Here is a 13,681-nt window from a genome sequence, read left to right on the forward strand (position 1 = left end):
AAACACCCTTTGCTCTGAAGGCCCATTGCTCCAAAAATACACGTTGTAATTATTGTTACAATAACGTTCTTCAATTGAACTGTTAATGTTCAGGTCTGTTTGGTCAAATCTGCATTTGTACTACTACTGATTAGAGTGGCAGGAGCTGGACATTTTCACCATTTAACCATTGCTTGTAACTATGTCCGCCATTACTTTTAGCTATTTCATCATTTCTCCTGTACTTTGCTAACAATTTCAACAGTTAATCTATCAATTTAACCATCTATTTCAACCATTTATCGTATTACTTTTAGCTATCAACTAACCGTTTATCCATTACTTTTAGCTAACTCTAGCTAACTATATGAACTGTTATTCCTTAGCTTGTCGCTGTCGTATTCAGATAGTTACAGCTGACTCACTATATATATAAATCAATTTTTTTCCAAATGAGTTGAGCTACTGTACAATCTTTCTATGTACCACCTGTCAACTGCAGAAGAGAAATTAGAAATGCCTCCTCTGTTCGCCATCTGGATTTCAGAGTTTGTAATTATGTGCTGGGTCATTTAGCACCGAGGGCAGGAATGTTAATACAGGCGAGGTTTGTGTACGCACAAACAAGCACAAACCGTACATACAGTTTGTATGAGTTTTTTTGTAGCGCTCTCTCCTCCTGGTGTCAGGTTATCCCTCCCGAGCAGTTGGCCAGGCTTTGCTGATTTGCTGTGTTAATTAGCCTTACTTGACATATGTATTCAAATCTGTCTTTCTCTCTTGCACACTCTCTCTTCACATTTGCACCACCGTCTCTTATGCCACCTTTTTTATTGAATTCATACAGCCCTTATGCTTGATGGAGAGTCGATCTGATTCCACCATGATGTCTGATGTCTGATCAATGCTTTGACGACACCAGAATGTGTGAGGGAGGGAAGTGAATTAAGGATATGTCTAACCCAGTGGTGTAAAATGGAAAAGTCATGCATACAAAAGAGAAATCTACTCAGGAATCTGTCATTAATGTCACACCTGCTCACATCCGTCCCTCTCTCTTTGCCCGTTCCCTGCTGAAGGTTTGATACCAGCTCCCTTGTGTGATGTCCTTGACACTCTCCCCTCCCATAATGGAGTCATTGTCATTCCATCCACACTCAAGGTGGAAACTTTATCAAGTGGTCTCTCTCAACCTTTTCCCCCGTCTACCTTTTTGTGTCTCCTTTAGTTCCTCTTTCTTTTGCACTCCATTTCCATGACACACTGTTACATCTTTTTATTCTTGTGCAGGCTAGGCTAATGCACACACACACACACACACACACACACACACACAAACACAAACAGATACACCCAAAACTTCTGACTTTTCCTCTCTTTGATTTACTTTCTCCCCTGCCTGTCTTACTCCTGGTGCAGAGACCACCTGCTGCAAGACAAACACACACTCATACACTCTCACGCATCACATTTCCCAACTGTGTGCATCTGTGTGAGCTTTTTTTGTCCGCATGATCAAGCAATACCCAAGTTTTATCCCAAAGCAAATAGCCCTGTTTAAGATGCAAAGGATACAACAGCGCAGGTATTAGAGGGAGGATATGAACTGGTGGAACTAATAAGCCTCAAGCTCTATTGCCCTCTCTCTACTTTTTTTGCTCTCCCTTCCTCATTCTGTCTCTCTCTTCCCTTGTAGCCAATTTATTAAAAGTCAGCTTATCTTTCAAGGTGTTTGATCGGGGGAATGAGAAGAGGGGACTGCAAATAGACAGAAAAGGCTATGAAACCTCTCATTTCATGAAAATATCTCTAAAGAGTCACAGAACCTCGTAATCAAAGTGGGAGCTTTCATTAAACAGTCATCAGAAATGTGTACAGTCCTCACGTCCCCTCCAAAACATGAAAAAGTGTTTCAATTTAAATCTGAACAAACAGATAAATGCTACAGCCAATCTTCCTCTGCCACTCCAGCTGCCATTCAGACTGACACTGTCAAAGTGGACATGTTTGAAAAACTAATACAGAGAACATATAGAGTCCAACCAAGTGATTTTTTTGTTATAACAGTAGGTAGACTTGCTAAATCTAACTGGAAGGCAGGATTAAAACTGCATGAAAGTAGCACAATACCAGTATGTCCTCTGCACATATAAAGTAACTTGGGGTAGAAACAGACACTCTAATATAGAAATAATGACTAGAAAGTGAGGGTGTCGATGCCAGGCTTCAAGCCTCAACTTTAATCATTTAAATCTTTTCTTTTAGTTGTAGTTTTTACCTCATTTGAGTCTGACTAAATCCTGCCCTATTTTAGTTGCCAGACCATAACTCTATCTTTTAAGTACTTTTGCTGTATTTTTTATTTTTATGTTTAGCTGTTGACAAACCTTAATATTCAACAAGCCCTATAAGGTTTGGTTAAGTTTAGGCACAAAAATGACTTGGTTATGTTTAAGAAATCATGGTTTGGATTAAAATGACTACCTTGTGAAGGCTTTGTCGTCATGGTAACAATAATAAACCCCTTGGTTAAGGTTATGTAACAATCACCTGACTTCCTCCTTTGTTTCATAATTATCACAGCCGCAAGGGGGCTTTGTCACTTTGACGTAAAGAATGCCTGTAATGGTCTCTTAATATATAATTAATGATTATATACATATTTGACACCATAAGTTATGTCACCTGATCCTTTTGTGATGAAGCAACATAAAGTAATCATAGTTTCTGACACTGAAGATGACATTTGCTGGCTATTGACAGCAGTCAAGACAGAATGTAACACCTAGTGCAATTTAAATGCAGAATTTGCCCTTTGACTTGATATCGTAAGACAATGCTCAAAAGACACCTTCCACCTTGTGAAATTTCTATAGTGTAGTTAGATGATTGCTGCACACCATTTGATTGGTTGAATAAAAGGCTTAACACTGTGAGAAAAATTGTCATTGAAGATACATTTTCTTGTGCACATTAACAACAACATTTCAATAATGTGACCTTTGTCGGACTATGCGAAAATGGCACCTTTCAGCAGTGATACTTTCTAATACTAATCTAATACTTTTTTCTTTATGCTCTTCAGGAAATGTCCTGAGCAGATGTGTTGATATCTGGTGTTATCCAATTAAAAAAAAACTTTTATTGCGATTTCTATATAATCTACCTCCCTCCTTGCATTTGAAAATGAAAAAATATACCATACTCCAACTTACTTGACAACTTCACAACTCTCTTTTAGGCCTTTAACTTATTTTGTGTATTTTGTACATTTCCCGTGGTGATTATTCCCTCTGCGTCTTCCATCCAGTAACTGCACAGCTCGTTCCTGCTCCTCTTGTTTTCAGTGTCACGCTCCAGCATTGAGCCAAAGTTAATCGGCTTTATTGTGCACTTTTATTGCGCTGCAGAGCTTGGCAGTGAGCAAAAAAGATAATGTGTGTTTATGAGCTCCAATCTTCTAAATTTGTATGAGATGGCTTAATTGGGGCAATATCTTAACAAAATCTTGTAGTGGTTTTGCACCCAAGGGAACACAGTGTATTTTTGCTTCACTGCAAGATATTTTTGAAAGCAAAGGGAGCTTCTACAGAAATGGTTGAGGTGGCAGGGACGAAAAAACCCCAGCTTGGATTGAAATGTTAACAATTTTTTCATTCAAGTTCCCAAGGTGCCGTTTCACACAGCGCTGAAGGAACTTTTAATTACATTCACAACTCGCAGCAGAATGACTAATGAGAATTTTAGGCTTTGTGGATCGCTGCCATTATTTTTTTGAATTCACCCCTCATGCATTCCAGCTAATTGCACCCAGCTACTCCATCACTGGTTGTGCTCAACTTGCAATATATTTGAGCGAGTCCAGTAAGTTTATTTGAATATGTGGGGTGTTTAAGTCCTTTTGGGTATGCTCTGGGTGAAAAAGCTAACAGAGCATATGGTAAATCTCCCTATTTAAAGATTGCTTCCAAGTGCGCTGTTGGCTGCTTAGCTCATTTTCAGGAGTCATGTGGTCACAAACATTTCTAAAAGGAGAATTCACAGTGTTGAACCAATAAAATCAGGCCTGTTTTTGAAGCGTAAACCAACTTAAAGTCAGCTCCCACATTAGATTTCACTCTGCCTTTACAGCTTAAAATAAATGTATCATATACATTATGTAATATGTAAGAATAGCTCCTCCGAATATGTAATTGATCTTTTGAATTATGATGACAAGCTGGACTTCTACAACAAAACTGAGTGAGGTTGACACACATCTCAAGGATTCAGTGTTTCTCTCAACAAATCAACACAACAGATCCAGTCAGTGCTGGCCCCCATGCACTGTTGTCACCATGGCAACGCCTTTTTTTCCTCCTATCTCTCGCTGCCATGTAACCACCTTGCACCTGTCTGGAGCGCGTCTTGGGAAGGTCTTATCTGGTTTTGACTTTGTCACTCTTCACTAGGCAGCGAGGGGGAACTGAATTCACAATGACTGAAAAGCTGCAACCAGCAAACATAAACAGGCTTTTCAAGACAGACATGTTTTTCTCCTGCTGACAATTTGTGAGGCCACAGAGGAAAATGCAATGGGAGTCGGGTAGTGGTAGGAATACAAGAGTTACCTGTATCGGGTTTTACCACCATCAACCTGGGTTATTGGCAAAAAAAGATGCACACAAATGTCAGCTAAACTGTATCATCAAGTGCTTGTGAAAACCACCATGTCTGGGTATGTCTACTCATGTTAGGTTATCAATAACTGTTTATCTAATCTCACCCAGGTACTCACTTTTCCTTCTTTTCCTTCCTGTCCTCTCACAGATCAATCGTCACACCCTTCTGTGTCAATAATTCATCCTCTCTCTTCTTGTACCTGTTCTGATTTGTCTTTATAAGAAGAAAGACGGCACCTCAGATCTACTTTGGGATTTGGACTTCTGTCTGTTTGTTCTTCCAGCACAATGGGGAGAAGTGGTTTTCTTTGCTTTTTGTGTCCAGGGGGCCCCATCAAACTTGTGGTACACTTAAGAGGAGGTACCGACTGTTTCATAAATCTCACTGTGCTTACAGCTTTTCATCCCTTCCAATAAAACCACCGTCTCCATAATAATGTTAATCAGAATATATAGGCTATTCTTCCTTTATGTCTGTATCAGTAGATTTAATCAATTTGACACCTTACAACACCGGTCTTTGAGAGTAAAGCTTAAATGACAACTCCCAAATTATTCCCAAATGCCATGATATTCCCTGACTGGATTTAACATCTGATCATATATATAATATATATATGTATAATTTTGAAATCCTACTCCAGGGTACTGTACCACCTTTACATTTTTGGAAAGAAGGAACTATAAAAGCTGTTTCTGTCATGTCCAAATCTCTTTGGGTTTATTCATTTTGTGTTTCACTGCAGTGAATCATGACCCTTAAAACTGAATCAGAATCATCTAAACACAAAAGAATAAAAAATGCAGTGGCTACTCACACATTGAAGAGGTTGAGACCAATGCGGTAGAGGCGTTTTCGCATGACGTCAGTGGACAGTGTGGGTGATTTACAGCTGGCAGGGTTCTCACAGTGGTAGCGCGGCAGGCTGAGGATCATGGCCTGCAGCGCTTCCTTGGACGAGGCTTCAGATGTGGAGCGTGCCTCTGTCGACGTGCTGCTGCTGCTCATCTGTTCTGAGCTGTTGTCTGCTGTCTCGGAGCCACATCTCTTGACCTCCAGTGGCTCCACCGCGGGCGAGCTCCCGAGCAGTACAGCCCCCTGTGGTGGAGGGGCGTAAGGGGGTTCTGTGGGTGGTGGTGCCATCACCCCAATCTCCTCTGGGCTTTGAGGAGAAGCCATCTTATCCAGAGGGGTTAGGGGAGGTTGCTCCTCCTCCCCCAGTTCTTCTTCACTCGGAGGAGGAGCAGGGAATTCAACATCCTGCTCATCTCCTTCTGTATCTGATTCTGGGGGTGGTGGGGGTTCTTGTGGGGGCGGTGGGGGATCTATGGGTTCAGCTGGGAGCTCTGCAGGAGGAGGAGGGGGTTCTTGTGAGGGAGCAGGAGGAATGAAGACTGGAGTGGAGTTTGTTGTTGTGGAAGCAGTTGTGACAGTGGAGGCGGCTCCTTCTTGTTGGACGCAGCTACCGAGGGTGACAGAAGTGGACGATTCCAAGACTGAGGATGAAACTCGGAAGTTCTGGCTGTCGAACTGCACCGTCACATCCCGGAATGCCATCATCAGCTTGCTCGCACTTCTCGACAGGTCACTTGGGTCCACCGGGCCTGGAGGAATCATTGACTCTCCCACACCAACTCCTTCTCCTCCACCTCCTACTCCTGCTGCTGCTGCTGCACTGAAGGAGTCGGCACTGAACTGATACGTGCCGCCTTCTTGTAGTGAACACATGGTCTTCAGGCTCCAGTTGCTGAGTGCATCGTCTATGGACTTTGCCAGTGACTGGACCTGTTCAGTGAATGAGTCTTCCAGGTCGGTCAGGGTGCCACCGACTGTGGCAGGCAGAGATGGTGAGCGCACCAATGGAATACCTGCCAAATTGCAGCCTTCTGCCAGGGCCCGTTCAGCTGAGAAACCTTCCGTGTTTTGCACACGGACCTTGCGCAGGGAGATGCGTCGAGGAAGACGACTCTCAAGTAGCGAATTGCGGATCTTCTCGAAGTTCTTGCTGAGCTGGTACTGGCGGAAGGCAGTCTGGATCTTGCAGGCAGCACGGCGGGAGATGAGGTGGCCACCGTATTTGTGCTCTAACATTTCGATCTAAAAAGAAGGATATAAAAGGAGAATAATGAATTGCTGGAATTTCTGAATTCAAAATATAACAGCCTATAACCATAACTGCCAGGACTCATATATGACAGTTATGGCTGCATATTGATAAGAAGTTGCAGAACAAACATTGATACACACAGGTAACAAAAAACATTGCCATGGTCAAAGAGGGCTCATACATCACATAATCCCCTGTATCAAGGACACTTTCATTTGTGAAAAGGGAGCATACAAGCCATGAAACTACCAGTATTTCAACATTTTCAATACTCTCTTGCCCGTCGCTGCAGTGCATGGAAGAATGGCGTTGAATGGCAATGTGAAAAAACAGGTGCATTGTGGGTGGAAAATGAATGAGCACGACATTAAAAGAGGAGATGGGATAACTGAGAAAAGCAAATGAAAATCCCAGGAGATGAAAATGGTTGTAAAGTCCAATCTTTGGAAGGAGTAGGCAAAATTCAAACATGAAAGTACTCCAAATTCAAATAATATCCTCAGCTGGTTCAGTAATTTTATTTTGCAAGCTGGCCTTGTGAGGTGTGCACTGAAACTATATGCAATTTGGTCAAAGCCACAGATAGAGAGAACACAGTAAAGGCTGACTCATGGCATTTGGACAAACTGTTCATTTCCTCAGCAAATAGAACTCATAATCTCTGTGAATTCCACAGAGAGGTCCTCCACGCAACTTTAAATTGTCTGAAACTGAACAAGCCATTAATCTTGCCTGTGAAAAATTGCTCAAATGCTGTGGGAAATAGATAGAGATGTAATATAGCCATCCTCATCTGGCAGCAGCTCAAACACTAGATGAGACCTCTTTGAGTTTCCCAGAACAATCAGGGTGTGGGTATCTTTGGAAGTGCCCAGAAAGAGCTCTTATCTTCTCGAGTCACTCTGAAATCCTTTTCATTCAGACTAAATCAATGAATATAATTCTGTTTCTGTTCTAACTGTATCAAGGGCACGCGTGTGGGGGAGGATTCAGCCTGGAAAGAAAAGCAGTGTCACATCCTGTCATTTTAAAAATTAGAAAAAATGTTTTAAAAAAATGTGTAAAAACGTTCTAAATATACTGCATTGAAAGACTAGCATGGCATTTAATTCTAGGAAATAGAAATCCTTGCTGTAGTGTTTTTGTAAGTGTTTTCTTTAGGAGCTCTTGTATCAGGGTGATGTGTACATGAGGATTAATTTCGTCCAAGTAAAATATCCCTCATGTAAATTGTACAAATGGTTACCGTGGCCACGAAGGATCAAAATGTGACGTTCAGTTGCTAATCTCCTTTCGCTTTAGGCCTGGACAAAGTCACCCAACCACCTTGTACAGTCTCCTGATAGGCTGTAATGCCTCGAGGGTTCGCAATTTGTGATAAGTGGTTAGTTCAACAAGATGCAGCCTCTGCCGTTGTCACTGGAGGAATGGAATCACATACAAAGCTCTTTAGAAAAGTGGAATGACACTGAAAATCCATCTTATCTACTCCATTTACATTTCACTGCAGAGCCTCTGCGAGCAAAGTGAGACGAACTGAGAATATTAAAGTGCTTTCTGAATAGGACGCTGGTTTGGAGCTCTACTGTATCTGCTGATGGCGACTTCTTAGTAGCTGTCAACTCCTGCAGACTGGTCAAACTGAGTATTCATCACTTTTTAAACTGGATTGTTCTGTGACTGCGCTGTGCGCACTCGTGAAATGACAAGGTTAGCCTTATTGCCATGACTGCGCTCCAAAATAGACCTTTTTGTAGTTTTTTTTTTTTTTTAAGTCTGTTGTGGAGGTAATATGATTGACCTCATTACTCAGAAAGGTGTCCCTCATCAAAACAAATTCTGCAAAGAGTTTCACTACAGAGGTGCCCTTGAATGTGAGAAAGGGCCATCAGTGTGGCTGCGTTTGATTAAATGTGGCAGTGGAGCTTGTTTGTTTTGCCTTCTACGTAAGCCGGGTCGGGGATGATGAATAAAGCATTTTGGTCACGTTGCTTACTTTATCAGAGTGTGTATATGATACACTTTGCCATTCAGATAGAATTATAGCCACCAGGACGATGGCGCATGGAGCGGAAGAAGAAAGTAAGAAAAGGATTTGATGCCAGTCTAGCAAGGATTGTGTTGGGACTAGAGATGAGATACCGGTTTTACTGCGGTGGCCAAACATTCTCATGGTAATAATACCACAAGGGAGCGCCTTTCTATTGTAAAAACTGTTAACGCTCTGAAGAAATCAAAACATGTATGAAACAATGAGACACAGATGGTGCATGCAAGTAATGTCCAGTCAAGTGTCTTAAACTTTCAACTTTCATTTCAGCACTAGTAGAAGTATTTCAAGAATGATTATCGTTAATACCGTTTACCGTGATATTTACGGCCACAGTAATCTTAGCATGAACATTTCATACTGGCACATCCCTATCTGGACTTGAGCACGGTACAGAGAAACTAGAATCTGTGCTACATGTGAAAAAGGGAAGGACAAAGAAAGATGAACGAACAGAGCAGTGAAGGAAGAAGAAAACAAGTGGCTCAGGGTATTGAGGAAGAAGGTAAGATATAGAAGAGGTGGTGAGACGGATGACCGTGCCAAGAGTGGCACTGCTGAAAATCCCCCCCATTAGCCGACTGTCAGTTCTACCTCTGATCACTTCACTAAGCACTGATGGAGAGAGATTATTCAGAGACGTAGTGGTTCGAGAGAACGGTGATGGCACTGCTCTGTTCCACCAGGGTTTCTAAATCGATTTTGACGGGCAGATCAGCACCATGCTGACCTCATGTTCCCCTTTGAATGAGGGTGAAAAAAAAGTGGAAAACAAAACCGTGCAAAGCGGTTCGACACTGCAGTATGCAGTTCTACATTTACACAGAGAATTGGCAAGATATCACTGAGAGGAAAAGGTGGAATTCTTGGAAATGTTTGTGCTTCAAATGGAAATGTGTCTCAGAACTGGAAAGGTCAACTGAAAGTACAATACACAGCATGTTTTTTTAGTGATTTCAAGAGGCAGAATCATGTGCCCTCCCTCTTCTTTTGGAGCATTATAAGAGCATTATAAGAGCATTTCTGAAAATAACCTGGCATTACATGTCTGCCTTAAACCTTATGTGTTTAAGTATTACTCCATTCATGAGCTACACTAGCAGCCACAGTAAGTACGGGACAGTTTTTAAGAAATACAATTTTATTTAAAACACCAGCTTGTGGTAAAACGGTTTGGTTCTTTGTCAAACAGTCAAACAGCAACAGGTATTTACTACCAACTGAAAGGAATCGTTCAACATTTTGGGAAATATGCTTATTTGCTGTTTATGGCGAGAGTTAGATGAGAAGATTGATACCATTGTCATGCCTATATGATAAATACAAAGCTAGCTCCTGCAACTGCTTAACTTAGCTTAGCTGTGTCTGAAAGTAACAAAATATGTGTACCAGAACCTCTACAGCTCACTAATCAACACATCTTGTTTATTTTATCCGTACAAAAAACAAAAGCTAAAAACAATAAGTTGTGGTGTTACGGGGTATTAGAGCCAGACTAGCAGCTTCCCCCATTTTCCAATCATTGATCTAAGCTAAGCTAACTGTCTCCTAGCTGTTAGTGTACAGACATATGGTATCAATCAATGCCACAGGCACATGACAACATTGCTGTCCAGTGACGATGTACTGTATTTTAAATTTCTGATAAACTGAAGGATCAACATCCTAGGCTGAATGAGCCAGCAACAACATGTTATCTTATCTTTAAAATTATAATTTATCATGTTTATAATTTACATATATAATTTATAATGTGAATTGTCATACAATACATTAAGCGCAGCCCTCTCTATTAATCTATGATTTCAGCCATAAATCAATCAGCACCAAAATTCATGGGTCTCACCCTTAAATGTGCAAGAAAAGACTTATGTGCGTAAGTAAAACAGCAGATTATCAGATCTCACATGCTGCAGAAAGAAGGGGCAAAATGCAATGGCACGATTATTAGCTTTCATGCTCATGCACACTGTCTTACAGCACAGAAACATCTGCATGATTAATGAGATGATTATATAACAGCAAAACTGGGACACAACTAATGCTGACTGTATTACAAAATGAGGATGACAATAAAAGACTTGATGTCATCAGAGGATGGTGATCCGTTAAGCTGATTCATCCTTGACCAAAGTCAGTTAGCGAAAGAGGTCAGTGGTTAATGAAAGACTAATTCTGACACACACAAAAAAAAAAAACAATATTGCTAGCAGCAACCTATATTGAACAATGTCCTCACATTGCCTAATCCGTGCCTTTTTTGTACCGACAGTTTTTAGACAAGCTACTAAACAACTTCTTGGTGTGTAACAGAAAAGAACTGAGCTCTAATCTTGCCCCTTGTTTGATATTTCTTGAATGTCACCTGGACATTTAAGTGTAATTATCAGCTAATACAAGCCATCAAATTTAACTTTGCTTCACTTTAGTGAGATAAATGCCTTTTGATTCATGGGCACCACAATTACTCAAGCGATTAGCAGCAATTACAGAGCAGGAGCAGTCAAGACTTATCACCTATCACTTCATCATCCCATAAAACAAACGGGTTTGCAGTCAGATTGAACCTGTATTACTTACTTTTGATAGACAACTTTTTAGTAAATTTACCAGTGCCATACAAACAGGAAAAATGTGTTTTGTTGCTGAGGTTTTGGCTGAGAGAGTTTAAATAGACTCATTATGGCCTGCTCCTGGTACATGCTAAAACTAAGCTAGTGACAAGTCAGTGTACTGGTGGAATAAAAGGGACTAAAGGTGTTTTCACACAGAAAGCTAAGCAACATTTTTGCCTTGCGTCATTTGTGCAAATTTGACTGCTGGACCGTTGGTCCCCCAAGTTTAAACGTTTTCAAATTACATTTTTCTCTGGATACGAGTACATTAAAGACTGCGAAGTTGCGCTCATTGTGAACTTTTTATGCACTTTTTTGCTGTTCATTCATTTTGGTACTGCCCTTTTGAAAAAGTTTTTTGGAATAACTTTTGTGTTTTTATCAACTGCCCTACTGATGAACATTTAATATTATTGGAAATTTGTGTACTATTTGGCTAGATATACATAGAACTGGTAGATTCTTAATTCTCAACTGTATATTTCCAAATTTCACATTCATAAATGCAAGGAGGCCAAAATGTACAATGACTTAAGTTAGAGTTGTTGTTTTTTCTTCTGTAAATCATAAAATGTGTAGTTTATTTGTGGTTATTGTGTGTGGAATTTGTGTTGATCTCAATAAAGAAGAAGAAGAAGAAGAAAAGAACCTTACAGAAATGAATATCAATATAAAGAACAAAATTGCCCACGGCATGAAAATAACATCTTAATTTACCAGCTTTCTACTATGAGGCATAATTTAAAATTTTATAACAATTCTATATTTAAACCAGTTTGAAAAACTACAAGAACGTATAACTGGAGGTTGAACACCCAAGTTGAAGTGAGTTAGCGCTCAAATACTTCGTCATGTGGTTTTTCCCCAGCAATCAAGGTATCGCGCCGCAGATCCAATTACCCTGACATTGATCTGTAGATGCATCAAGCCCTTGCACCCCCAGCTGTACAGACAGAAGATCAATCTTGCTGATCGCGTATCTCCAGCATTGTTGACCAGGAGATAGTGGAAGACGGGAGACTTTCAGACGTGAGATTAAAATAGTGAGAAAGTAGGTGAGAGCGAGAGACGCTGAAGAGCTGAGGTTAAAAGAACCTTTAGTCTCGAATAGGGAAGTGATGAGTGAGGAAATGAAGTTAAAACAGAGTGAAGATGGAGTGAAATAAAACAACCATCTTGCTCAAATACATTAGTTTCAGTGACCAGTCACTTGGAAGATGGATTCTAGTAAACATCCACCATAATGCTTTGGTATCTCATCAGTTTTGTATGTTTTCTTCTCGTCTACTGAATTCAAACAAATATTGACACATATGGACACAATCCAAATGACACCGACAGTGTCACTTCTGAATAGATTTGTCTATGCAATCTGTGAATGGTGCCCTGAGACTGAGAAACACTTAACACCAGGGCGATGTTTACCGATTGTTCCGGGTTGATTAAGTGTGGTCAAGTGTACCACACCACACTTACAATGGCAGCAATGGAAGTCAAGACTTAAGGGAGGGAGGTCAGCAACGTTTGCGCCTTATAAAGAAACCATTTAATCAATAAACATTGTGAAATCTGACAAAAAAAACATGCATGATGTGTAATTTAGGGTTGCAACTAACAATTATTTCCACCGTCCATTAATCTGACAATAACTGGTCGATTAAATGTCAGTAAATAGTGTAAATTGTGCATGACAATTTCCCAGAGCTCAAGTGGACGACTTTAAATGTCTTGTTTTGTCCAGCCAACAGGCCACAGTCCAAAGATAATGAATTGCACTTCCATAAAGTTGGGGAACTCACGAGATAGATTAAAAAACGAATGGTCAAAATTGAAGCAGCAGAGGCTGACATATCCTGACTTTTAGTCACTAGTAGGGGTCAAACTCCAAAAACACTGGATCCTACATTTCCCATAATGCAACTTAACATTATCTTTAAACCCTCGCTGCCTCTTAAATGCCCACTTCTTTCAAAGCCATACCTCCAGCTTGTAATACAGACTGTCTGTTAAAAATGGTAGGTCTCAAGCCCAGGCCGAGACAACCCTGATGACATCATTAGGGTTATTTCTCTACAAGAGCCACAGAAGACATTATACAACTGTTCTCACAGGCTCTGTGGTACTCCTTGGAGTAAACTAAACTTCATGTGTAAAATCAGTGGAGTGCCCCTTTAAACAAACTGATCAGGAGCACACTGGGAGCCCCACAAGTTAGACCCAAACTCTGCTGCCTTACCTGGTCGAAGATCCATGGACTGAAGAATGTTG

At 40.7% G+C, this 13,681-nt stretch overlaps 1 protein-coding gene across 1 annotated transcript in view; it reads right to left on the bottom strand.

Annotated features, from left to right (window-relative positions):
- iqsec3a (IQ motif and Sec7 domain ArfGEF 3a) overlaps positions 1 to 13,681 on the bottom strand; it is an 88,452-nt gene that overhangs the window by 28,127 nt on the left and 46,644 nt on the right. The window contains exon 4 of the mRNA XM_070929280.1: positions 5,459 to 6,738. Coding sequence (XP_070785381.1) covers positions 5,459 to 6,738 — 1,280 coding nt within the window. The remainder of the gene's footprint in view (positions 1 to 5,458; positions 6,739 to 13,681) is intronic.

Source organism: Enoplosus armatus, chromosome 22 (genome assembly GCF_043641665.1).
Source record: "Enoplosus armatus isolate fEnoArm2 chromosome 22, fEnoArm2.hap1, whole genome shotgun sequence".
Classification (NCBI taxonomy): domain Eukaryota; kingdom Metazoa; phylum Chordata; class Actinopteri; order Centrarchiformes; family Enoplosidae; genus Enoplosus; species Enoplosus armatus.